General features: G+C 42.7%; 1 protein-coding gene across 1 annotated transcript; it reads right to left on the reverse strand.

The window, feature by feature from the left end:
- Positions 1–837: 837 nt before the first annotated feature.
- On the reverse strand, positions 838–27,978 carry Ccl28 (C-C motif chemokine ligand 28). Its single transcript, XM_052159631.1, has 3 exons — positions 27,915–27,978; positions 7,273–7,399; positions 838–1,057 (listed from the first exon to the last, which is right to left on the reverse strand). The coding sequence occupies exons 1-3, from the start codon at positions 27,976–27,978 to the stop codon at positions 838–840; spliced, it is 411 nt and encodes a 136-aa protein (XP_052015591.1).
- Positions 27,979–27,991: the final 13 nt, after the last annotated feature.

Raw genomic sequence — 27,991 nt, forward strand, 5'->3', positions numbered from 1 at the left:
GAAATAAATTTGAATATAGGCAATATGAAATTGCTTGCTTTCCAGGTATGTAACTGCTAGTGTAGTTATTTAGGAGAATGTGATAATGCTAGAAATTAGGACTGAAGTGTTGCTCTGGTTTGAATGTGTTCTCCAGATGTTTATGTATCCTTAAATCTGTATGTTGGCATCTGGAGGTGGGGCCTTATAGTTAGGGGGTACACAAGGCTACATGGGTGTAGTCTCCTTGAAGCTGGCTTTATTGGAAAAGGAAGAGGATCCTTGTCACATTAAGGCCCTCACCAGATGCCAACCAGATGTTAGTGCCAAGGTCTTGGGCTTTCTCACCTTGGAACCTGAGTAAATAAACTCGCATTGTTTAGGGGTTACCTGATCAGAAGTGCTCTTTTAGTAACATGAAATGGATTAAGACATAGGTCATGATGTTTGCAACTTTTCAAATGGTTTAGTGAAAAAGTTCTTATATGTAGAGAGAGAGAGATAGAGAGACAGAGAGACAGAGAGGCAGAGGCAGAGAGAGAGATTAACAGTGACCAATGTAGGTGGCAGGCATGGGTACAACCCTTGTTCCATTCTTTCAACTCCTCTGTAGAACTGGAGAACTTGAATAAAAAAAGCTGGAGGAATTCTACATACTTAAGACGTGTATATATAAAGATGGATATCACATAGTTTTAAAGTTAGCTATACTGGTCACGTGTGCACAGTTTTGTTTGTCCTGCTCTTGGTGCTGGGCTTGAGCCTACACCGTGCACCGTTAGGTGTCAATGAGGAAGATTCAGCTGAGAAACTCATAACCAACCATGGGCCAGTTCACTCGAGCGGTTCACCGTAGGTTCACGCATCTGTTCTAACGAGGGGCCTCGTGGCCTCGCGTTCCGTTCCGGGTGTCCCATGCTTTCTCGGGGTGTGCCCTTTTCTGTCCACCCTACTGGGTTGTTTCTTTCTGGGGCAGAGGTTTTCTTTGCCATTCTTCTTCACCTCTGGGGCTCTCATCCACTGCTTCAAAGTACGATTGTGCGGGCTGACGCAGATTCTTCTACGTTTAACATGAAGGCTGCCAAGAAAACGGAAAAAAAATGAATCTTCACAGAATTTACAAATATAAGCCAGGTGTGGTGACACACATATTTAATCCCAGCACTGGGGAGACAGAGGCAGGGGGACTCTCTAAATCCAGGCCACACTGCTCTACAGTGACTTCCAGGACAGCCTGGGCTACAGAGAGAAGTCCTGCCTGAAACAAGAAAAACAAAAGAATTACAAACACACAAAAGAACTAGTGACTTGTGGGTATCCCCCACTTTTTTTGTTTTGTTTTGTTTTTCAAGACAGGATTTCTCTGTATAGCCCTGGCTGTCCTGGAACTCACTCTGTAGACCAGGCTGGCCTCAAACTCAGAAATCTGCCTGCCTCTGCCTCCCAAGTGCTAGGATTAAAGGTGTGCACTGCCACTGCCCGGAGGTAGCCCCCACTTGTTGGACATTGCATTTGTAGTGACTTCAAAGTGAACACCAAGAAGATAAATCCTTATTTTCACCCTTGTTCTCTGTTGTCTTTAGATGTCTGCAGAAAGTATTAAACTGAGGATGAGGGAGGGGGAAACGATGAAGAGAAAGGGAAAGAGAAGGGGGGAGAGAAAAAGAGGGAGAAAAGAAAGCCAATAATACCAGACCCAGGTAAAATAACTCGCTTTCATGTTTAAACTTCATCCAATAAAAACCAACTATCCTCACTGCGCATCCTGGACCTCTTCGTCCGGACCGCTCAGCTGCAGACCCTCCTGCTTCCCTGTGAGTCTGCATTGAGGTTATGCCTCTGCTGGTCCTTAATTTCAGTTTTGTTCTAGTAATTGATTTTTTTTTCTAGTAATTGGTTTTATTTCTCCCACTGAAGTGACATTACATCTTGATGGAGCAATAACCTAGATACAATTTTTTTTTTACAAAATATTTTTTTACTTATATGGGGGCACTGTAGCTGTGGCTACACACCAGAAGAGGGCATCATCAGATCCCATTACAGATGGTTGTGAGTCACCATGTGGTTGCTGGGATTTGAATTCAGGACCTCTGGAAGAGCAGTCAGTACTCATAACTGCTGAGCCATCTCTCCAGCTCCAAATCTAGATATAATTTTGAAAAACCCTTATGTATAGTAGGAACTCACTAACTCATTACAGATATGAAGTCAAATCTGGCCAATAAAAAAATCTACAAAAATATTTTGGTGTCTAATAAAACTTAATATAATGTAGTTCTAAATTACAATTCATAATTTGTTCCAAATTTTCTATGTGGTAGTACACACAATTTGGCATAACTAGAAGACTCTGTTATAAAAAAAATTAGTCGCCAGGCAGTGATGGTGCATGCCTTTAATTCCAGCACTTGGGAGGCAGAGGCAGGCAGATTTCTGAGTTTGAGGCCAGCCTGGTCTACAGAGTGAGTTCCAGGACAGCCAGGGCTATACAGAGAAACCCTGTATTGGAAAAAAAAATTAAAAAATAAAATAATCAGGTGACTTTTTAACTCTCCACTAGGTGCCAGGTAGATACGAAATGTGGCAAATCTTGCTGTATCTGTGTGTATAATGTAGCTGTGTCCTGATAAATTGAAACCCTCAAGCTTGATATTCACAAGGAGATGAAGAGTCAGGGAATAGGCTACCATTTCTCCTAAGAGGAATTGTTATAAGATAATGTGTGGAATCACCAGGGGAGGAGAATGTGGAAGGGTGTGGGCTTTAGCATCCAGTCTGTAGAGGAAAATCAATTCGAAAGGAATGGACAACCTAATAGAAGACAGCATATTCTCTATGCGTACATGGAAACGGCTTCGGAACCAGTGCTGATTCTTAGAAGCCAGTTGCTTTGTTCTTGTGGGAGAAAACCTGGCTATAGCAGTGCTGAGCTGGGGACAAAAATGCAGCTCCGCCCAACATGCCCAAAGGAGAGAAACACACACTTGCAAAGAAGCTAAAGGACCAGGCAGCCATGTGGAAGCCTGTCTTATGGCCAGCTTGGTAAGGCCACAACTTTGGTTGCAACTCTATGATAGTGCTTAGAATCCTCAGGTGTAGAACGGGTTGAACCTCAGCTGTGTCCTGTTGCTCTTCCATTTGTGACTAAAAGAGGAGGCAGCACTGAGAAAGGAGGTGGCTTCCCCCACACTCCCTCAGACACCCGAAGTTTCATAATCCCTAACAGGCACCAGCATACCTCACTGAATTTCTAGATCAGAAACCAGGGAGACCTCCTGATTCCTACCCAGGGAGGGTACTTAAATAGTCCCATGGGCAGGGCACAGTGGCACATGCCTTTAATCCCAGAATTCAGGTGGCAGGATCTCTGAGTTCAAGGCCAGTGTGGTCCAGGACAGCCAGGGCTATGTAAAGACCCTGACCCTGCTCTCCTGCTCTGAAGACTAGACCTAGGTTCATTCTCTAACGTTTCTTTTCCCTCCTGTTCCTCAGAGCGCTGTTTCAAATTTATTTCTGAGACGATCTAACCTTCTGAATGACATCATTGAGGAAAACAACAACCAGATTTTTCTACCCAAGAGAGAATCTCTGTGTAGTGCAGGAGATCGCAGCCCCTGCCAGGAATAACAGCTTCCTATTGTCTTTCTGGAAGCTTCTTAATGAAGTCACTGTAGAGGGGTGCAAACAAGCAAACTGCTGTCTCAGAGATCAAAAAGGACAAGGATTATTCATAGGGCCAGAAACAAAGGATTTATTTCCGGGCTGAAAATGGAAGGGAAGAGTCTAGTAAGGTCATGGATGTTTAATTTCTATTGATTAATATTAATTGTAGCTTATATAATGCTTGTGAGTTACATTTGTAATGCAAACGATGTTTTCTGTATCTTAAACACTGGTCTCAAATCGTAGAGTCTTTATATAACCGTCATGGTAAAATACAACAGTTGGGGGTGCAGAAATGCTCTGTAGTGAAATGATCTGAAAATAATACTACTTATATTGAGTATTAGAAAACATAGCAGACAAGGTCTGTAATTTATCACTAAAAGATACAAAACCTAATTTTGAAACCAAATCACAGCTGCCCCGTATTTTTCAACTTCTCAGCACAGAGTTCAATTTACAGATTTATACTTTAATAAATTAAATATGTTTAAAAATAGTGATTGACTCCATAATTTCTCTTTAAATAGAAGCTGGTCCTTTTAAACACTAAGAGACTAATCCTTTGATCCTATTTCCTTATCAAGGTGAGGATGTTATGTTTTGAATCCGAAATGTTCCTCCTGGGCTAATGTTTTAAATGTCTGCACCCTGGCTGTGTTCCTATTGGGATGCTGAGGGACATTTGGGAGCCGGGACCTCGCTGGCTTAAGTGTTCCCCTTCCAGACTTGGATCTGGCTGCACTCTCTGCTTCCTGGTCCACCATGGTGTAAGCAGCCTCTGCCACATGCAGCCTCACACCATGAACTCCACCCTGTCTTGACTACCACCATGGACTGGGACACTCAGAAAGCACCAGCGGAATAAACCTTTCCTCCATCACGCTGTTTCTGTTAAGTGATTCGGTCAGAGAAATACAAAATTAACACAAGAGCTTACACCATTTTTGTTCTATGCCTTTGAGATCTCTGACATCCATTAACCACTCCCCTCCCCGAAACTGAAATCCTATTATCTATGGTTTTCTCTGGTAATCTTTTTCTATTTTTCTAATTCTACCTGACACTTCCTGGTCAATGTTCTTAGGCCCCAGTCAGGTTGCAATGACAGATATGCATGTCACTGATGTGGAAAGGCTTGAGGTGAGCAGTGGGAAGGTTAGAGTTTCTCAGAGCAGCCAGAACAGGCGTGGTCAATTTGGTTCAGTAGTACAGATGTAATGCAAACATCCAGATGATTAAGCTGCTATCAACGGCCTATGGATTTTTGATTTGCCAACTATTATCAATGATGTTTATTAAGATTAAGAAAAATACTGGCAGAATTTCCATCAGGTATACTATATTAGTCTTAGAGTACTATTTAAAAGAGAGATTTAGGGGAGGATCATGGTCTCAGAGGGTTCAGTCCATGATTGATTGATTGGCTCTGAGCATCTGGTGACATCACCACAGTGGGATTATGTGGTGGAAGGGGTTCTTCACTTTGTGATGGGCAGGAAGCAGGACCTCTTGACACACTTCCTCCCACTATCTCCTGTGGGCCCTACCTTCTAGAGTTTATCAAACCTCCCAGAATAGTGGCACTAGCTGTAGATCAGTCATTCTGTAATAAGCCTGTAAACCTATTGTATTCAAACTATGGTACAGAGATTGTCCAAATGTTAGGAAATTGAAGTACCCCTTAGAAGAAGCTACCTTACAGTATGTTCCCTGGACTTCTAGACATAGATTATGCTGGTTCCCAATGACTAAACCATCCACATTGATGCATTTAGAGTAGTATGTAAACTGAGGAGATATTGAGAGAGTTCTCCACCTCTCCACCCTCTGTGTTCCAGTACAGACACTCAGATTATTTAATCTTGGACAAATAATCATTTGTTGTTCAGCATTAGATTCCAAGTGTAGTTTTAAAACTTAATATAGGCCTCTGACTCCTTTAGGCATCTTATAAAACCCATGGAGCAGACCTTCTCCCAGGGAACATGTTTATATAACATAAAAATGTCAAGGAATTGATGCCCCTCTCATGAAGGTTGTCTGTCAATGAATAGCTTATACACTGTTGCTCTGTCATTTTAAGAATCCTTTGTCTTAGATAAGGGTTTCTCATCTATACTCAGTGGGTATTTCTAAAAAGATACAGAAAAATCCTCAATTCATTACCTTCATTTTAATAGTAAAATAGCAGTAACCAGGCATGTGGCACACTCTAAGCTCTATATTTCCCCTTTCTCTTGAAAACACGTGTGTGTGTGTGTGTGTGTGTGCACTCTCGAATGTAACTGTAGACTTAAACTGCCAGATTATAGAATTTTATTCTGTGGGCCAAGAGAATGCAACAAGATAAAATCTCTTAGAGACTGCAGAAGACCAGAGACCATTGAGTCTCCGCTGTAGCCTCAGTTCATGGTTTCTTGTCAAATGTCTTACTAGAACAAAGGTTCCAGGGTGTCTCAAGAGCTCTGGCATAAGCAGCGGTGTGTTTTATATTTTAATATTTTATATTCCAAGGAAAGCATGTCAAACGGCTCACCAGCATCACTCAGATGCATCAGCAGTGTTAAACTCTGCATGCCAGTGAGAAAGCCACACCTCGTATAACAGAGCGTAAGATGCTAAGACTTGTCTTTGTTGAGATAAACTATCCCAGTGTGACCCAGGCTGACCTTGAATGGTGCTCCATCTGCCTTACCCTCGCCGTATACCTGACCTTGGAAAGACGGAGTTATGGTGAGCTTCGCTCTTTCTTTCCAGTGACTGTGGAAGATGTACAGTGCTCTTAAACAAGAGAGCTGCATGGAATCCTTCCTGCCATTTGCAAGCAATACCATAGCATAGCAAATAATCTCTTTTGTTTGTGGTTTGTTTTTTTGAGACAGGGTTTCTGTTTGTCTCTGACTGTCCTGGAACTAACTCTGTAGACCAGGCTGGCCTTGAACTCACAGAGATCCTCCTGCCTCTGCCCCCCCATTGGGATTAAAAGTGTGGGCCACCACTGCCCTGCTGAGCTATGTCATCTTACCCACTGGTTTTTCTGCATGACAGGAAAACAAATTCTGCTTTCCTCTCATGTTGTTGTTGTTGAAAGCACATGTTCCACCTCCAGTTCTGGGGGGTGGGGTGGGGGGTAAGGTTGGTGTTAAAGGGCTAGGAGGACCTGGAGGTTCACCATGAATTAATATTCTAAAATCTCAAGCAGATGAGAGCATTTGCAGGTAAATTGCATGCGGTCCTGTGACTATTACATTTCAAATCTTAGAAATTCCTGTGTCTCCTGCCCGAGGGAAGTTACAGTTTTAACGCTGGGACAGACATTGTCATTTCTGATTGCTCTGTTTTTAGTAAAGTTACCAATGATTTCTGGTGACTGAGGACATGTCACCCCAAAACAGCATTGTTGGGTGGCTGAGGGTGAGTGTAGGACTCCCGGCATTCCTGCACAGAGAGACTGTGTGTTTACTCCAGGTAGCCTGATGCTCAAAGGACAGAAGAGTTGCTCTCCCTGTACTTGTTTGAATGGTGGGTAGGTTGTGTGTCAGATACAGCATTTCAAGCCATTGCTTGTCAGACAAGGAGATAATGAGCATCCGGTTTCCCATGTCCTTGCTGAGGGACACTCACATGACAGCAGCCAGGTCACAGTCCCCGTCTGCTCTCTGGATGCTGCACGAACTCACTCTTTCCAGAAGTCTTCTGGAAACATGATGAGACACTTCAGTACAACAGCTGGAGGCTATGGGAAGTATGGCTACAAGAAAGGGGAGAGCTTGCATTACTGTGCGCAGAACATTACTGTCCGGAGAATACCAGCCTGCCCTCTTCTTCAAGGTTCCGGGGAAACAGATGGTAAATCTACTCAAGCAATATTTCTCAGGCTTTCGTGGGAGTAGACAAGGGCAGGACGTGTCTCCACCTTCTATAATTTAAGCTGCATTATGAGAGAGAAAATGAGAATCTGGGCAAAATGACAAAAGAGGTGAGAGACAGAAAAAGCTACAGCCAGTGATACTGACAGGACCGTACATGGAGGATGGAATGGGCGGGGCCAGTGATGCTGACTGACAGGGCCGCAGGTGGAGGATGGAAAGGCTGAGGTCAGTGGTGTCCAGTGCAGTTTATTTTGAAAAAGAGAGGCCTCAAGAACCTCGGGTGAAGGCTTGATGTTATATGTTAGAAGGAGTTGGCTTACCCGGCATACATGAGCTTACTGATTTGGTCTCCAGCACCATTAAAATAAGTCTCCAGCACCATTAAAATAAGAATCATAGTGGCACACACCTGTAATCCCAGCATTTGGAAACCAGATCAGCCTGGGCTACACAGTGAGATTCTATCTAAAAAAACAAAAACAAAAACAAAACAAATTTTTAAAAAATTCTGAGACCAAAGCACATGACCCAGTTTGGGGTGCCTTTTCTGAACCAAGTAGGCAGGCAAGGTCAGTGTTGGCAAAATCGATTCAGGAAATGCTGAACCAGCATCACTAAATCCTCAAATGACCGTCTAAGGAGGCTTAGCTTCTGTGAAAAGGAGATCACTATTTGATAAAGATTGAGAAAATCCATCTTGTGGCAAAATGAAGACATATTAATTTGTGGGAGGTGACTTACGCTGTCAATATATGAGCTCAGACTGTCAAGATAGGAGGCATTTGACATGGCACAAATTTGAAAATGCATTCCTCATATTAAAATAGCTGCAAATTCTTACTTCACACACACACACACACACACACACAATCCAACTGGATATCTATAAAACAGTGTTGGAAATCACAATGAGCAGGAGCACAGGTGGCAGCCCCAAAACCAGACAGACGCGAGCTTCTGAATGAATCAACAGTTGTCGAGAACATGCAGACCTCTCCACGGTGTCTCTTGAAGCAGTAGAAGTAGCTGCCTTTGGGAGAAGGGAAGATCTGAGTGTCCATGTCTAACCCACGTGAAAGACCTAGGCCTACCTGAAGCTTTGGGGAGGGAAGCAACTTACTATAAAATTTAAAACATTGTATGACTGATTTCTAAGCATCAAAACTTTGTTGCCATTAATTTACTTGTTTAGTGATTGCTCGTTTGATCCTTAAGTGAAATACTTTTTTTTTTTTTTTTTTTTTTTTAGCGATTAGACCATTTCCAACATTATTTTCGTCAATGGGAGATGCAAAAAATAAGTGAAATTGTATATCCCTATACTCAAGGGTATATAGGAAAGCAATTTGGAACTTAATTCTTAGGATACAGTCCTGCTGGCCCAGGTAATTAAGCTTCTGGGAGATGGTTCTCTCCTTCCCCTATGATGGTTCTAGTATTAAACAAGAAAATGGATAAATACAAGGAGATTTAATAGCACACACTTGAACAGCTTTTGAGCTAAGAAAGAAATCATAATGGAACTAGAAAATATCTTGAGAGAAAGAAAACACTACAACAAACCCTAACTTGTAGAATATCACCAAACATCACAGCTTGTCTCAAGAAGCAGCTACAGTCAAAGAGAAAGACCTCAAAGAACTTACCCACAATGCCCACCAATAGCTCAATAAACAGGACCGCATCCGAGTGCAGTAACAGATGTGCTAGATATGGATACACTCACAAACACTAATGTCTGCAATGCAGAGAAAAGCACGAGGCCTTCGGGAAAGCCCATTTGCATCTTGGCATAAGAGTGGAGAGGCCCACAAGCCTCATCCCTCCCAGAGGACCCATAGTCAGTTAATGGTTGCCGGGGGAGGAAAGACACCTTTTTCAGCGGGGCAGCCACTAGTAAGGTGCTCATTGTTCTATATAAAGATCCCTAAGGAAACTCACCGAGTCATAACCAAGCACCACAGAAGGAAAGGGTGATGACAGGGAAGGGGCTTCTGACTTGGATGAGGCTGAAGAGCAGCAGAAGTGAAAGGTGGGGGGGAATGCATATAATCAAACATATGTGTCAGAATGAAATACGTTACAACATGTAATGAATACATGCAAAGAACCGGGGGAGTAAAAGTTTCAATTTAATGTATTTTTATATTCCCAGGAAAATAGGTTATACAAAGTATTCCCAAAGATCCTAATTATGTATCTATGTAAGTCTATTTACAAAAAGTCCTCAAAAATGTGTAAACTATGCATTCCAGTTAATAACTGTGTTCGAACTATAACTATACAAGTGATGCAAAGCATTTGTTCTGCTCAGTTCCACTTCTCAAGGGAGGAAGATGAGCGTTTCCCAGAGTAGACCATCATGCACCTGGATCTTCCTTTATTCTAGTCTTCTATGCCTAGTCAGAGGTTTTCATTTTGCTAGGCACATGGGTGTGCATAGAGTCAACCAAATGTTCTAGAAGTAGAAAAAAGTTTGTCCAGAAAATATTTTTCAGGTGGCCACCATGTGACAGACTTTCAATTTGAAATATCTGATCCTACGATGCCCAATTGTCCATCAGGAGACTGGTGAATGGTCAAATTACTATAACCTACTAAATGAGTATTGGGCAGGGGGCATAGCTCACTGGTAGAATGCTTGCCTACTATTAGAAAATGCTGGTTTCTATCCCTAGCAAAACAAAGTGCTCAGTGAGATATGTTCAAAATGCCGTTGAATCATAGCTGAAAGAAACAAAAGTGGAAACCATGCATACAATGCAGAACCCAGTTTATATCGGAATGCCCAGAGCAGGCAAAGCTATGAAAGGAAAAGTGGATTCGTGGTCGCTAGAGGCTGGGAGGAGGAAGTGGGAACGGTTGCTAACAGGAACAGGATATCCTTTCGTTATGATAAAACAAAATGCTATAATTAGGGCGATGAAGGACTCACAAATGTGATTATATCAAAAATCTCTGAGTCGCATTTTAAATTGATGAATGTTGGTATGTAGACATTAATTGTAGTTATGTTTATCAATACACTGATTTCCCAAAATCACTTCTTCTTCTAATTGCTTATTCTCCCAGTCAGACTCTTGCTATCCCAAATTACAATACTGAGTTTTCTTGCGTATCCATCCACATACTTATCTGTCTCACTATATGTGCTATGGTTCGACTAGAGTATCCCTCACACATTTATGTATTGAACGGTTGGTCCCCAGATGATGGCATTATTTTGGGAGGTGATGAAGATTTTAGGAGAGAGGACCTAGTGGGAGGAAGTGGGTTACTGAGGGCATCCTGTCTTCTCTGCTTTTAGTGGGCCACAAGATGAGTGGCCTGTGCCACATGGTTCCACTGTAGACATGTCTGTCACAGGTCCAGAATCAACAGAGCCAAGGACTACATACTGAAATCTCAGAAACCCTTAAACAGAATGACCATGTTTTCCTTTTAAGTTGTGTTTCTCAGGTGCTCATCACAGGAGCAGTAAAAACTGTCTGGTTATACAGCCATCCCAGGGTGTGCCATGCAGCCTGCTGGCTTCAGAACACTCTTATCCGTTCCAGGCAGCTTTCCATGGCGGGCTGTGCCCTGGAGAAGCATGGGGATGAGGAGTCACCGAAATCCTCTGAGCTAAGGAATATTAGTTACCCAAGATCTGGAGTCAACTCAAGAAACAATCTTAAATCAGAAAGGCCTCAGGGACCTATATGTGTTTCATAAAACCGAGATGCACTACTCATATAAAGATGTATGATTAGTTCATCTGGAGAAGACTTGATCGGTGAGACTACTTAGTTACAAAGCCATAAGCAGCTAAGCATTTGGTATATGTTGGCAGTTATGACCAGTGATGTTTTGATATGGTCCAAAATACAAAAGGCCAGAAAGAACTCTGAAGAGGTGCATTGGAACTTGGGTGGTGAAAAATGAACAGGATAGAGTGGATGATTCTGTTGGATGGCACTGCCCCCTAGAGGTTCTCTTATGCAAAGTCCTGCCAACATTTCCCGAAAAGGGGAGGGGGGGGGGGAAGACTCTCCACTCTAAGGCTTACTTTGATTTCAGTCACGACTCCAGATTTTTACGTAAGAGAGATTTAGAGGCATCAAGTAGGCTGAAGAAGAGAATTATGTTTGAAATTTCTAGTAGAAAACATAGAGGGAAAACATCAAGACACAGGAATAGGCAATGAGTTTCTCAATATTGCTCAAGGAATAATAGCAAGGATTAAGACATTGGATGGATTGCAGCAAATTCATAAGTTTCATGCCAAAGAAAAATAATGGAGAGACAGATCTCAGATTCAGAACAACTTTTTGCCAGAGATTCATAGAATATCCAGAATATATACAGAACTGAAAGAAACAAAACACTTCCAAAAAAATAAATAACCCCATTAACAAATGGGCAGATGGGAAAAACTAATTTATAAATAAATGGGAACAATTTTCAGCATCTTTAGCTACTGGGGAAATATAAATAAAGGGACAATGAGATTATGTCTTATGGCAGTCAGAGTGAGAATCATCAAAACAAAAAACATAACCAAATCAAAGCCAAAATAAATAAATAAATAAAGATACAAAGGAAAGCAGACTCCATACAGTGTTGTCAAGATTTCAAGTTAGTACAACCACTGTAAAAATAGGTATGCAGGTTTCTCAAAAGTAAAAAACAGAACCACTATATGATCCAGCTATACAATTCCTGGGTATATGCCCAAAGGAACTGAAGTCAGCACACCACAGAAATACTCCACATACCCATATTTGTTGTAGAACTATTTGCAACATTCAAGTTATGGGATCTGCCTACGTCCTATCTTGTTATGAATGGAAATGGATGGAAATGTCTCCTACAGTGGGTGGTGCTGTTTGCTGGAGGTTGTAGAACCTTTAGGAGGCAGAGCCTTGCTATGGAGGCAGTATCACTGAGGGAGGGCTTTGAGAGGATCTCTCTCTCTCTCTCTCTCTCTCTCTCTCTCTCTCTCTCTCTGTGTGTGTGTGTGTGTGTGTGTTTCCTGTATGTAGGTGAGGATATAATCTCTCTCCGCTTCCTGCTTTGCCTCCACGGTTTCCTTTCCAAACAGTCCCCTCTTTCTTCTATAAGTTGTTCTTGGTCTCAGTGTTTTATCACAGCAACCAAGGGTAACTAATGCAGGGCACATCAGCGGCTGAGTGGATTAGGAGGAAAGTGAACATGAAAGGGGCCTGCCAAGACTGCTCAGTGGTAAAGTGGCTGGCATCCTGACAACCTGAACCTGGGCTCTGGGAACCACATGGTGGCAGGAGAGAACCACCTCCTGAAAGTTGCTTCCCAACCTCCACATTCGTGTCTCGTGGCACGTGTGCACCCACCCATCCTCCCATACAAAGAGATAAATATGATAAGATTTAAAAAAGATGGTAAAGAGGACTACTAGGAACATGGCTGTGAGGCGAGGAGAAAGCAAAAAATGCTAATAGAGGGGTTGGATCAATGGAAGCACACTATATACATGTATGGAAATGTAATAAAATCCACAATGTGTACAATTAATCCATGCTAACAAAAGGTTGAATTACATGTCAATTATACTGCAGATGCATTGTTTTTATTTAGATGACACTGTTACTTACTTTATAGGGAGAGATGATGATAGATTGGGGACAGTATATCTTCCCCTAAAAACTATACTGATATCACCATTGTATGAGGCCAAATGTAATGGGTCAAACATTTCCAATCATAGGTTACACAGACACAGTTCTGTATTATGGAGTTAGGACTCATCTGAAGGGAAACAGATGAAAAATGTAAATGTGAGGGAAGTCTGGCAGAGTGGGCGTGTAAAGCAGTACATGTGTGTAGTCTAAAGCACACTAAAGTGTGAACCAGTTGAAGGCTGTGATCCACTGTCCTGCTCCAGCTGATCTGCTCCAGCTTTACCCACAACCGATCTTACCGGCCAATTTGCCTTGGGAAGGACATGGCATAACAGATTCAGGTCATAATGTTCTTCTAAAAGTGATTTGTGAGACCTTCCTGTTTCCTGCTGACATGAGAAGCAGACACTTAGGTCAGTCCTGGGAGAAGTTAACAAACAATGGACAGCCAGGCGGTGGTGGCGCAAGCCTTTAATCCTAGCGCCTGGAAGGCAGAGGCAGGTGGATTTCTGAGTTCGAGGCCAGCCTGGTCTACAAAGTGAGTTCCAGGACAGCCAGGGCTACACAGAGAAACCCTGTCTCGGAAAATAAAATAAAATAAAATAAAATAAAATAAAATAAAATAAAATAAATAAAGCAACCAATGGACAATAAGTGACTCATTTACTAGCCAAACAGAGTATCTTGTGTGGAACATAAATCAAATATATGGACTACTTCTAACCCAAAAGACACTCAAGGCTTATCACAGTGAGGAAGAACAGGCTACTCTGTGGATGGAGAAGTCTGGGGTAAGTGTTAGGAAAGAATAGCAGCAGGCTAGCCCAAATGCAGAGTACCTCATGAAGTGGATGGTTGAAGTTGTTAGACTTACCCTGCTTTGGTACCATTACATGTAAAGAAGTGGAGAGGGATAAACACAACACAACACACATTCATATAGCCACAAACAACTTGTATCAATTAAGTTCTAAGCATTCAGATTTGTCTTTTGAATTAACAAGTACTAATTTAACAAAATTTTAAATAAAAAGAAAACAATTTATTTATAGGAACTTGAATTATTTTGGATACTTGTAGGGTGGGTCTGATGCTAAGGTCCTATTTCTCAGTTGGTTCTTGATCCATCAATAAAGATGCTAGCAGCCAATGAGCTGGGTGGAATGGGTGGGATTTCCAGATCCTGCAGGCAAATTAGCAGACCCAGGAGATAGAGGCAAGGAGTTTTTACCATGCTTCAGAGGGAGAAAATCCAACCAGCCATATATGACTCTTAGGTGGAGCACCATAGGCCGCTTCTCCAGGCAGGAGGTTGGGATGTTGATTTGGGGCTGAGGCAGCTGAGCAACTGAAGCTGAGGGCAGATTTAGGGTGCTGAGCTGGGCGTACTGGGAAGGGCACGATGGCCACGGCAGGTTGGAGACGCCCAGCAGCTGAGACAAGATGGTAGGTTGAAATTGAGCAACGTGTGTAGGTCTGTGTTCTTCTCCCGTGCATCTAATACTCTTTGGGCAGAGGGGGCTAGTAGTGCTACCCATTCCCAGAGCTTAAAATAGGGTAGCAAAAGCTACACACTACAGATTCTGTCCTGGTTAGTTTTTATTGGCAACTTGAACTTCAACTGAAAAATGACCTCGATCAAATTGGCCTGTTGGCATGACTGTTAGACATTTTCTCGACTGCCAATTGATGTAGGAAGCCCCGGCCACTGTGGGCCGTGCAGTCCCTAGGCAGGCTGTTCTGGGAATATAAGAGCTAGCAGGGCAGGACTCAAAGAGTGAGCCAGTAAGCAGGGACCCTCTGGCTGCTTCCGCTCATCCTTGAGTTCCTGCTTTGATTTCCCTCAATGGTGACCTGAAACCTGGAACTGTAGGCCATGTAAACTCTTTCCTCTCCCGGCCTGCTTTTGGTCAGAGTGATCTATCAAATAATAGTAACAGAAAAAGCAGACTGCTGGGCGTCTCCAATCTGCCGTGGCCATCGTGCCCTTCCCAGTACGCCCAGCTCAGCACCCTAAATCTGCCCTCAGCTTCAGTTGCTCAGCCGCCTCAGCCCCAGCTCAACATCCCAATCCCCTGCCTGGAGAAGTGGCCTGTGGCCGTTCCACCCAAGACACCAGGACAGATACTGATCTTTTGTCAGTAATTAAAAATATTTTCCCCATGATAGCTTTCTAAGTTTTGTTTTGTTTTGTTTTTTGTTTTGTTTTGTTTTGAGACAAGGTTTCTCTGTGTAGCCCTGGCTGTCCTGGAACTCACTCTGTAGACCAGGCTGGCTTTGAACTCAGAAATCCACCTGCCTCTGCCTCCCAAGTGCTGGCATTAAAGGCATGCACCACCACCGCCTGGCTTTATGAGTTTTTCTTTATTGTTTGCTATTTGTGTATTATTTTCAAGATCCTGTCATAATCAAAAATACTTTTCTTTACAGCCAGCATTTATTATATATGTATAAGTCAGTATTCTTTTTTTAAAAATATGGTTACCTATTGTCTCAGAGTTGTCAATAAATTAATATTTGTCTGTAATTAATTTACAAAGAGCTAAGAAACCATTTTTCTTTTTCCTAAGAGAATTTGTTTGTTGACATAGTGAGCAAATCTGTGCCTTCACATTTAGAACACTATAATAACATGTATACTGATGTGTGTGTTCCTTTAGTGGGGCAGGACCTTACTCTGCAGCCTGGATTGGCCTACATTTTTGAAAATCCAGCTGTGCAAACTCCAAACTCTGCATCTCTTCAGATCTCTGACTCCTTTCAGCTATGTTGACTGCAACACCTTTCTTTTTTCTTGGGCTAGTTCCTTTCCCTGTTAGAAGCGTTCCTCCGCGGATATATCATGGTTTTGGCATCTCTACCCTCTTGGAATCTGTAAAGCGATATAGGCTCCACCTTCACAGCTTCAAGCAATGGCCTTTCTGGGCCTCCTTGCAGGGACACCCTTTCCACATGCCTGGCCTCAGCAAATATCCTTAGTTGTGGAGGGAACTTCCATACCTGCTTTCACACAATGGCCACTCCGAACCTCTATATCCCTGACACATTCCTGGCCTCGGTGGCTTTCTTTAGCCACAGAGGGAAATCTCATCTTTGATTCTAAAGTCAAAACCAAATGGTGGAAGCTGCCAAGTTCTATTGCTTGCTGAGACTGGAACGAGGCCCCTTTGCTCAATTACATCTTCACCACCTGTCTGTTTCCCGTTGTTTTCTTTACCGCCTGGTTGTCCTGGAACTTGCTTTGTAGACCAGGCTAACCTGTATGCCTGTCTCCTGAGTGCTGGGATTAAAGGCATGCACCACCATGCCTGAATATACCATTTTCTTTGATCACTCATCACAAGATCATTATAAGCATGGCCACTATGCCATGCTTATAATCTGGATTAAAGGCATGTGTTGATCCAGATAAAAAAAAAAAACCTGTGTTATACCACCTCAAGATTCAGATCAAAACCTGTGTCTTCCAGTCTTAAGATCTGGATCAAAGTCATGTTGCTTTCCTGTCTCAGGATCTGGATTATAGATATGCCCTCCATTTCTGGATTGCAGTTCATTCCAGAAATAGCCATCACAATCCACCCCTTGTCTACCTGACACACTATCATATGTCCTTATGTCCAAATGAGAACAATAACTAAGTCATAATAACACCTACTATGATATAATTATCCCTCCTACAACCTCATAATGCATAAACAATAACCAGGTCATAATAACACCTAATATGATATAACTATCATACAGCCACAAATGCATAGTAACTTTAGAATATGTGTCAATGTTCCATGTTCAACATCCTTTTCACAGGATGGGATCTTTCCCTGAGGTCACCATTCCTCTAATTTCATTAAATATCTTTAATCTGTTTATCTCTTTAAATACAAGATTTAGCTACACTCCACTTCCTGGTGTCCCTTTAACCCTTGAGCCATATATTTTGTACTTTTTTCTTTCTCATCTTGCTACATTTGATCAAAATACTCATCATAAGAGTGAACCACAGGCCAGAGTTTATGCTAGGCTGTTTTGATATTTCTTTTGTTGATACAATTAATCTAAATCTCGTCACTTTGGCTTCAGGCAGATTCTTCAGAATAGGGCAAACAGTATCCACATTCTTCCACAAAATATCACAAGAACAATCTCTAGGTAACATACTAAAATTCTTCTAATCACCACTGTCTTTCATGTTCCAGCTACAATGACCCATTTAGCATCGCTTAAAGCAATCTGCTGCTTTCCTAGTCCAAAGTCTCCAAATCCACATTCCTCCAAACAAAAGTACGGCCAGGCCTGTCACAGCAATCCCTGGTACCAACTGGATTTTATTGCTGTGAAGAGACATCCTGACCAAAGCAACTCTTGTAAAGGCCGACATTTACTCCTGGCTAGCTTACAGTTTCAGAGATGAGTCCTTTATCTATCATCATGGCAGGGGGCGTGGCAGTATATTGCCAGACATGATGCTAGAGGAGTTGAGAGTTCTACATCTTGATCCCAAGGCAGATAGTAGAAGACTGTGTTCCAGACTGGGCAGACCTTGAGCCTAGGAGACCTCAAAGTCCTTCCCCCCCAGTGCCACACTTCTTCAAACAGGACCACACCTATTCCAACCAGGCCATACACAGAGATGTCTGAGCTTGCCAGTCTGAGCTATGCAGCAAAACACACACACACACTTACACACACACACTTACACACTTTTCCTATTTAATCTGCTACTCAGCTAGCTGTCTAGAACAGTAATTGGGCCATGTAAGATTAATACACCATCTTTTTTTGGTTTGTTTTGGTTTTTGGGATTTGGTTTTTTTTTTTTTTTTTTTTTTTTCGAGACAGGATTTCTCTGTATAGCCCTGGCTATTTTGGTTATTTTGGTTCTAATAGTGCCACTCCCTACGGGCCAAGCATTCAAACACATAGATCTATAGGGATGGGAGGCAAATCGATTCAAACCACCACAGAGGGAAACTCAGTTGAAAAAATGCCTCCATATGATCTAGGTATGAGGTATTTTTCTAATTAGTGATTGGTGTGGGAGGGCCCAGCCCATTGTGGGTGGTGCTGTCCCTGGGCTGGTGATCCTGGACTCTATGAAAAAGCAGGCTGAGCAAGTCCGTAGGCAGCACTCCTCAGTGGCCATTGCATCAGCTCCTGCTTCCAGGTTCCTGCCGTAAGTGAGTTTCTGCCTTCATTGCTTTTGATGATGAACTGTTCTGTCATGGTGTTTCATCACAGCAGGTGTAACCCTAACTAAGACATGATCAATTCCACATTCTCACCTAAGTTTTTTTTTTTTAACTAAATCTTGATTCCTGAATTCCTGATACAGTAACCTCTCCCTGAACATTATTCTTCACTACTTTACTATCCTTGGTATTTTATTCTTTATATACATTTTAGGCACATCTTTGTCTTGGGTCTATTTATAAGTTTCTAATAGGCTTTATTGTATTCCGAATGCTCCTGCTTTAGAGATAGGTTCTTACTATGTAGCCCAGGCTGATCTAGAACTTTTCCGTTCTCTTACCTCAGTCTCCTGAGTGCTAGTATTACAGGCATGTGTCATGACCTCTAGTTGAATAGGGCTCAAAAATAATTATTTTTACATATAAGAAGGCAATATATGAGTACAGGGAACCAGCCAGTCTGAGCTATGCAGCAACACACATACACACACACACACACACACACACTGACACACTTTTCCTATTTAATCTGCTACTCAGCTAGCTGTCTAGAACAGTAATTGGACCATGTAAGATTAATACACCATCTTTTTTTGTTTGTTTGTTTTGGTTTTTTGGATTTTGGTTTTTGTTTTTGTTTTGTTTTTTGGTTTTTTTTGTTTGTTTGTTTTTTTGAGACTGGGTTTCTCTGTGTAGCCCTGGCTGTCCTGGAACTCACTCTGTAGACCAGGCTTGCCTGGAACTCAGAAATCTCCCTGCCTCTGCCTCCCAGAGAGCTGGGATTACAGGCGTGCAGGCCACCACCGCCCGGCCCACAATCTTTAAGTTAATATGACTTATTTTTTCCCCTTGTGCAACTGGGATAATTGTACTTAGGCATAATTTATTTGTTTTATTTACTCTTTTGTGTTTTGTTGTTGTTTAAAATTGTATCTGTTGTTCATAAATTAGTTAATACCTTTATTAACTAATATTATCCTTGGGACACTTGAGTATTAAGGTTATATTCATGTCAATGATGCGCTGGACAGCTTTCTCTGATTTTTCCTTTTTAGTTCTTTAGAAAAATTTTATAAGGATTATTTGTTTCTTCAATATTTGGTAAGATCTCCAAAAACATTTGGGCTTGTGTCTGAAAGAAAGATGCTTAACTCCAGCTTATTTTTAAAGTATTGAATAGTATATATTTTTTAATTATTTTAAATTATTCACCAAAGGGCTGTAGTTCAGATTCCTTGTCTTGCTATGTGTATAAAGCCCTAGGTTCAGTCTCTAGTAGTTTCCAAAACAACAACAAAAACTTATTGATAATTGCAAAGAAATTTTGCTCTTTATCCACAATTTAAAATTTATTATTACAAAGTTTCATAGTCACCTTATTGTGTTTGCACGTAATGTATAATTAATAAGTTGTTTTATGATTGTATGCTGTTTGAAGACACAATCCCTATCCAAAATAATAAACATTTATAACCTTGATTTGCTTAGACATTAAAAGATGCATTAAACTCATGGTGTTTTTATTAAAATACACACAAATAGAAAAGTACAGTTTCAATAACCTGGAACAATTAGGTTGGAGGAAACCAGAAAGCACGACTTGGCGATGCTTTTCGGCTGTCTTGCTGGCTTTACCTCAGTCTTGCTGCTCTGCTCAGTAGCTGGCTGCCCTGGAGTTGGTGAGACTGGCCAGGGGATGCTAAGGGCAGTAGCCAGACTCCCAGCCGGAAACCAGAGAAGAGGGCAGTTGGGATGTCAGCAACTAGAAATGGTGTATCTCGCTCGTAACAGTGGGACCTGCGCCACTAGCTCGTGCTTCCTATGGGGGGAAGGTGACTAGGGATTGTATTGGGGTTTTTTTTGGTTTTGTTTTTTGGTTTTTTGGTTTTTTGGTTTTTTGAGACAGGGTTTCTCTGTGTAGTCCTGGCTGTCCGGGAACTTACTCTATACCAGGCTGGCCTCGAACTCAGAAATCCGCCTGCCTCTGCCTCCCAGAGTGCTGGGATTATAGGTGTACGCCACCACCGCCCGGCTAATGCTTTTTTTTTTAAGCGGGATTTTTTTATTTTTTATTTTATTTTAAAGAATGACTAGTAAAATACACATTTAAGTAAAAACAGAATCTACCGTTTCTCTGCCAGCACTGCGCTCACCTGCCTGGTCAGGTATGTGCCGAGTGTATATTCTTGTATTCCTGTCTCCGTCCCAGCTTTGTGAAGCCCTACCTTTTTTATGTTAACATAGCTACACTAACCTTCTTTTGTTCAGTATTAGGTTGTTTTTGTTTATCTTAGTTTCATTTAAGGGAACTGTGCCCGGGACTGAATATACCTACCGGTCCATGCTAAGCACACTGTACTTGGGAACCACACCCAGCCTTCTGTCTTAAATTTTACTTTTAGTTTTTTAAAGTCAGGGTCTCACACTGTTGCCATACCTGGCCTGGAACCATTTATTCTAGGCTGGCCTCTAACTCGTGAGATCCGCTTGCCTCTGCCTCCTGACTGTTGGGAATAAAGGTGGACATTTCTACACCCACGACATTTCTATCCCCACGTACGTTACATTTTAAAGTCATCCATTTCTGTGCTTTATACATTTCCCTTCTGGTGGGCTGGTAGCTTTTGTACATTTCCTTTGTTGTCCCTGAAACTGCAGCAACACAGCACCCAGGAGCATGATTGAAATGCAATTTGATGCTGTGATTCCAGCATTCCCAAAGTGTTTTAGTCAGGGCTCCTACTGATATCATGAAATGCTATGACCAAAAGTAACTCGGGGAGGTTACAACTCTCAGGTCACACTCCGTCACTGAAGGAACTCAGGGCAGGAACTGAAGCAGAGGCCACGGAGGAACGTTGCTTACGGACTTCTTCCCACGGCTCACTCAGCCTTCTTTCTTATGTACCCCACGACCACCTGCCCAGGGTAACACCGCCAACAGTGGGCAGAATGCTGTGCATCTATCATGAAGGAAACCCCCTGCAGACTTGCCCACGTACAGTGTGATGGACGCATTTCTCAATTGAAGTTCCCTCTTCTTAACCGGGCCTGGCTTATGTTGAATGAATGAAACCCTAACTAACAGAATGTGGCTGCTGGGAATTGAACTCAGGACCTCTGGAAGAGCAAGCAGTGCCCTTAACTGCTGAGCCACCTCTCCAGCCCAAGTTTCAACAAAATAAAATAGACTACCAAATACTGTGCAATGAAATTATTTAAGTTTTAATATAATTTCAACTTTCTTACAAATAAAAGGTTCTTTTCGGTTTTGTTTTGTTTTGTTTTTTTAAAGAAAAATGCCGTGTGTTCTGGGTGTGTGCTACATACCTACAGTCTGAGCCCAGAGGCTGAAACAGGAGACTGTGAGTTTGAGGCTAGCCTGGAGTACACAATGAAACTCTAGTTCAATAAATAAAAGTGGTCTCCACAGGTAAGCCCAGCCCTTGGGAGGTGGAGGCACTAGGAGAATTGGGAGTTCAAAATCATCCTTGACTACATAGTGAGTCAAGGCTGGACTGTGTTACCTGAGACCCTGTCTGAAAAAAACAGGGAGTTGGGGAGAGACAAGAAAAGAAAAACAGTTTAAAAAGCATGTCCCAAGAAACAGTAAAATATAAAAATGTGTGTGCCACTGTCAGAAAAAGCACTCACAGAGAATGGGAAAGCTGTACTAAGTTGTTTCAGTGTCCCGAGGCTAAGGGTCAGTTAATTAACAGTGCTGAGAATGTGATCGGCATGCTGGTTAATATTTAGTGTAGGCATGATGTTTTGTATGCTGTGTAAAGTTTATCCTTGAGTTATTCAACTGCTGATTTCTCTGCGCATAACTTGTCTCGATCCTGACTCTGCATGGTAATGCTTATACCAAGAATCTCCTATCTCAAGGTTATGTAAACAGTGCTTATAATTTATTCTCTGCCTTGTCAATAAAAGCTGATCACCCAATGGCTGGGCAGGATAGAGAATGGGGTGAGCCGTCTGCAGGTGAGAGGGAGGAGAGAATGAGCAGGTGCTCCAGGAGGATGGAGGAACCGGAGCATGACAAGGGAGCATCAAGAGCACAGATCAATAACAATATGCAGGTATCATGGGTGGGGCTGGGAGGCACTCACATTAGCATAGAAGGTAAGGAGAGATCATTTCATTGCTCACTATTGAGGTGCAGTTTTAAACTTTCTCTGTGCAGTTATTGGGAACTAACATAAGGTAAAGAAATACAGCTGTTGGATTAATTCACTGTTTACATTTATATTAAGAAGAATTCAGGGCTGGAGAGATGGCTCAGCGGTCAAGAGCGCTGACTGTTCTTCCAGAGGCCCTGTGTTCAGTTCCCAGAAACCACATGGTGGCTCACAACCATCTGTAATGGGATCTGACGCCCTCTTCTGGTGTGTCTGAAGACAACTACAGTGTACTCATATAAATAAATTAATTAATTAAATAAGATTATTAAGTCTTTTTTTTTAAATGATTCATTAACAGTTTAGTGTCACCATGAAACAACCTACAGTCACCTGGGAAGAAGAAATCTCAAATGAGGGGTTGCCTACATCAGCCTGACCTGGAGCCTTGTCTGTGAGAGATTGTCTCAAATGATGATTGATGGGAGAAGGCCCAACCTACTGCAGGTGGCATCATCTAAGCTTGTGGCCCTGTGCTATATTAAAATAAAGTAGCTGAACCTGAGTCAATAGATGACCCACAAAAACAGTATTTCTCCATAGTTTCTGTTCCCAAATTCCTGTCTTGAAATCCTGCCTGACCTCCCACAGTGGGAGACTGGGACTTGGAATATAAGAGGAAACAACTCCTTTTCTTCACCAGGGCAGTGTTTGGTTAGAGTATTTCATCACACCGAAAGAATTAACCTAGCACAGTAAGTTAGAAACACATGTGCCCATCTAATGGTCCTCATAGTAGCTGGGCCCTGTCACACATCCATTTGTGATTCACATGGTTGCAGTGCTGAAATCCTCTTCTGTGTGCCTTTGGAACCATGAAAGGAGGTGGGGGGGGTCTCCTTTGCCCAGTGTCCAGATGTGCTACTTACAGAATAAACTCTAGAGAGTGGAAGGGCCTTCAATTATTTTGTGTCTTAAAGAGGGGCCAGTGAGATGGCTCAGGGAGTGAAGAACTTGCCACACAAGCCTGGCAACCCAAGTTCAATCCCCAGAACCCACATTAAGGTGGAAGGGAACACCTCACTCCAGAGAGTTGTCCTCTGACCTCAGAGTGCACTCCAGGCACAGGTGGCTGTGTCCGGCGCCAAGCACCATATACGTGATCTCATTTAGTCATAAGACTAAGAGAAATGCTGTTTTATAGAAAAGAAACTAGCTTGAAGAGGCCAAGCACCTTCCCTATTCCCAGTCTCAGAATTCAAAGCTCATACATCTTAGTATATCAGTGCCTCTCAAAAACTGGGTTTCATAGACTTCTGGAAAAGCCAGAAAGATACTTTCCCAGGATCTGTGAACTCTCCAGAGATTCAACATCTCATTTCAGTGACCTTTTAACCCACATGCTCTAGTCTTCCAGAAGACATCTTAGGGGAGCACTCTGAGGACACTTGAATCTGGCTGGGGTCATGGTAATGCCAGTGAGGTTGGCAGGTGCACCAATACCGTCATTGTCCTGGTCCGATCAGAAAAGAGGTGACTGAACATCACAATACATTAAGACTAAGGGGAGGCCAAGTTACATTGTCGTGGTTCAGATAGGTGGCAGAAATAGGTGAGGCGGATACACTTGTCACAGTCTACCTGGCAGGACGTGGGTCAGACCCACACTCCAGCCACCTCTGCCAGGGGTGAAGGACTAGACTATTCACAGCAGTGATTTGACTTCCAGCCAAACGTTCTTAATGGTCAACATACTGAAGCCATCTAGGCCTTGCGTTTGTCTTTAAATTTTAAGCATTTTTGCATCATAATAGAAGTGGTTTATACAGTGCACAATTATTCCTGAAATAACAGGTTTTGTTTATATATGAAATAACAGTGCGATAATTTAAAACTCAATGCTGACAAGGGGCTTCCCTGAGAGGAGTCCATACATTACTCACATTGCAAAAAGGCTGCTATTCTATATCACACTGTGTCCTTAACATAGAAAAGGACATAGAAAACATAGAAAATATGTTTTGAAAAACATATCTGTAGCTACATTAAACGGATGCAACTTTTAGGAACCAAAATACAACACTTAATTGATGATCTAGGATGGAGGAATTCACAAACATATCTTAACTACAGGGCACACACAGTAAGAACTTGAAGGAGAGCAGGTCACCAGGCCCATTATGTCAGGGACCACTGCTGATGAAATGGAAGAACTTTCCAAATAGAAACATATTTTGGTAATTCCCCCTACAAGTGATTCGGTATGGTTGGCTTTTTGTTTTGTTTTGTTGCTTTTGGTATCAAGCATATAACAAGTATCTGTGCGATTCCAGAGCCATCCTGACAGCTTTGAGAAAGCAGGCTTCACCCTTCCATGAAGCTGTATCTCATAACCTGCATCTTTTGCATACAAGCGCAACCTGAGTCGAAGGACAGTTAGAACAGCCTGGAGCCAGTGAGACGGCTCAGTGGGTAAAGACACTTGCTGCCGAGGTTGGCCTGAGTTTGAGCCCCAGGATTCACATGGTAGATGGAGAGGCTGAGTCCTGTAAGCCTTCCTCTGACCTCCACATGGTTCCTCCTCTGTTAAATATCGATCCAAATGTAATAAATATTTTTAAAAATCAGTTAAGTGGACCTAACCCTAGACTGTGGAATTAAATAATCTTGCTCAAGCTCATGGATGGCAGACGTGCTCATGGGCTCTGTAACGAGTTCCTGGAGCCAGCAGCCACATGGACAGACATAGGGTGTGCTCTGCCTCTGGCCAGGGTCCAAGGTTTAGGCGATGGATAAAGTCCCCGGCTTCCTGATTAATTTGGAACACTCTGGGAATGCCAATGACTGAAGCCTCACACCGAGATAATAATCTGAGATGCCGTCAAGATAATGGAACAGCATTGTCCCTGAAAGAACAAAATGTGTTTTCTAGTCTCAAACTGGCACTGGCCACTTCCTTGTCCCTTCCTCCAGTCTGCTGTAGTTGCCAATCTTCTCTGCACTGCCATGTCTTCCTTGATCAATTTGACTCCCTCCTCCCCTGACCCTGCTTAGATCCATAACCACTTAGAACTACTACCTCCTGCAATGGAAACACACTGAAGGATGTATTGGCACTGGGCCCTCTTAGCCCCCTAATGTCTCAGCTCAACCTCCACGAATTTTAACTCAGTATCACTTAGGTTATTATTAGATTTTTATTTTATTATGACTATGATAATTATTATTTTGGTTTTTCAAGACAGGGTTTCTCTGTGTAGTTCTGGCTGTCCTGAAACTAGCTCCGTAGACCACCACACTGGCCTCAAACTCAGAGATCCACCTGTCTCTGCCTGTGTCTCCTGGGTGCTGGGATCAAAAGCAAGCACCTCCACCACCTGGTGGTTTATGTGTGTTTGCTTGTGTTGTGTGTGTGTGTGACCCACACACAGTGCCTGAAGAGGTCAGAAGAGGGTAGTGGATCCCCTGCAACTTGAGTTACGGACAGTTCAGAGAGATATAAGCTGCCCTGTAGATGCTGGAAATTGAATCCAGTTCTCTACAAGAGCTACTGACCTATCTCTCCAATCCACTCCACACACAGGGAGAGACACAGACACATAGAGACATAGACACACAAATACACAGACATACATAGGGACAGACGCATAGACACACACACACACACACACACATATATACACACACAGAGCAGCACTTATTTTAAATAGCAGAAGGTCCTGCTGAACCACATGCTGGAACTCTTAGCTCCCTGATTATTGTCATTAGATGTGCTTTTCTGCCACCGCAAATGTTTAGATGTTTGCCTCTTACCCCTCTCTACCAGGACTCGGCCCCTGTGAGGGTTGGTGCTCTAAGAGTCAGAGCCTCTCTTATTCTCTTCCTGATCAACCCACCCTTTCCTTCTCCTGTAGGAGGGACAGTTGGATACAGGTCAGGAAGCTGGACAGAGGGCCTCTTTTTAGTTTCAAAGCACTGTATGAAATAATTTACTTGGTAAAGTTGTAGACACTGGGTGCCAAACCTGAGCCAGTAAATCTGAGAGGCTTTGAAAGTCCTGCAGGCACAATGGTGAATTTCTCTGAAGACCTATTACAAAATAAGACTAAAGGTTCCTTCCTTATCCTGTTAAAACAGATTGATAGCAATTGGGAGGACCAGATTTTTCCTCTTCTGATTCACTTAAGCCCAGCATCTTGGTGGACTATGTCGAAATCCTTAAGCAAATGCTCACAGGAGGAAGGCAAACACTTAATAAGATGCAGGCGGGGGTCATGTGAGTGCTAGGTGAGCTCTCCCAGCCACACTGTTGGCCATTAACTCTTCCTTCAAAGGGAAGCTGTAAGCTAAGTGTGTGTGTGTGTGTGTGTGTGTGTGTGTGTGTGTGTGTGTGTAAAGGTGTGATTGTGAAATTCATTTTGAAAGGTTGGCATGTGTATTTAAAAAGCAGACCAGACAAACTTTATATCCCACCTGTTTTTTGGACTCAGAGTCTAAGGTGCCACTTAAGAAAAGACGTCATCCGTAACTTTCCATATGCTGAGGGTGTCTTTCTTTTTTTAACCCTTTAGGGAATTAATAGTCTGTATTCTATCTTCAGGAGGGCCTTCTCTTTCAACTCTCTATGGCCGGTGTTCGTGCCATAGTTCATCGAGCCACAAGTGCTACTAGCAGGGTGTGGTGGCTTCTGCTACAATCCAAGATTTAGCCTGAAGCAGAGGGATTGGTATGCTCTTGAGACCACTCCAGGATACATAGTATGTTCTAGGCCATCCAGGCCTGCCAAGTGAGATTCTGTAGTTCAGTGGTAGAGGAGGGTTTCCCAAATGCTACAGTGAGTGATGCAGGAGAAGGTTGCTTTCAGTCCAAATGCAAATATGATCTCCCATATTCACTCCAATGCACAGAAGAGGCTAAATTCTCTTCAGTACACTTTGTACGGCTCCATCTCCCTGATCATGCTTTCTCTTTTAAGAGCAAGACTGAAGTTTGGTACCCACAAGGCTGACTGCCTTATGACAGCTTACTTGCCAACAATTTTTCCCTCTAGGAAAAAAAATGCACACACACACAGACCCATATGTGCACACACATGTGATACAGATACATGTGAACACACACATGCACCCACATGCATACCTGATAAGAGAGTGGCTCTGCCCCAGCTTCTAGCTGGGAAAGCTAGTATTCAGTTAGCAGAGAGTCGCACCTGCATGGAAGGGCTCATCACTAAAGAGTCGATCAATGTTCGACTCTTTCTCGGAGGGGTAATGAGTTTCCCTCCAAGAAACTCCTGACCTTGAACCTGTGCTGTTCGCCAAATGATCGGAGAGCAATGGGAAAGTCTTACCCAAGAAAGACAGAAATTCCTTCCAGTCCCACTTTAGGAGGTGTCCCCTCTTCCAGTGGAGCCACAGGTGACTGGTCCCCCCCACTCACCTTCCGAGTTTCGAAAAGCCACACACATAGCCGCAGCCACGAGGGTGAGTCCGGCTTGCTGCATTCCCGCCCGACCT

Source organism: Apodemus sylvaticus, chromosome 16, assembly GCF_947179515.1.
Source record: "Apodemus sylvaticus chromosome 16, mApoSyl1.1, whole genome shotgun sequence".
Taxonomy (NCBI): Eukaryota; Metazoa; Chordata; class Mammalia; order Rodentia; family Muridae; genus Apodemus; species Apodemus sylvaticus.

What these genes read in the sequence shown, in the direction of transcription:
- Ccl28 (XM_052159631.1), bottom strand. Translation starts at nt 27,978, where the DNA reads ATGCAGCAAGCCGGACTCACCCTCGTGGCTGCGGCTATGTGTGTGGCT. An exon ending in GGCTTTTCGAAACTCGGAAG is followed by an intron (nt 7,400 to 27,914) that starts GTGAGTGGGGGG and finishes CCTTTCTTGTAG; the next exon opens with CCATACTTCCCATAGCCTCC. An exon ending in TGTGACCTGGCTGCTGTCAT is followed by an intron (nt 1,058 to 7,272) that starts GTGAGTGTCCCT and finishes TTTTCTTGGCAG; the next exon opens with CCTTCATGTTAAACGTAGAA.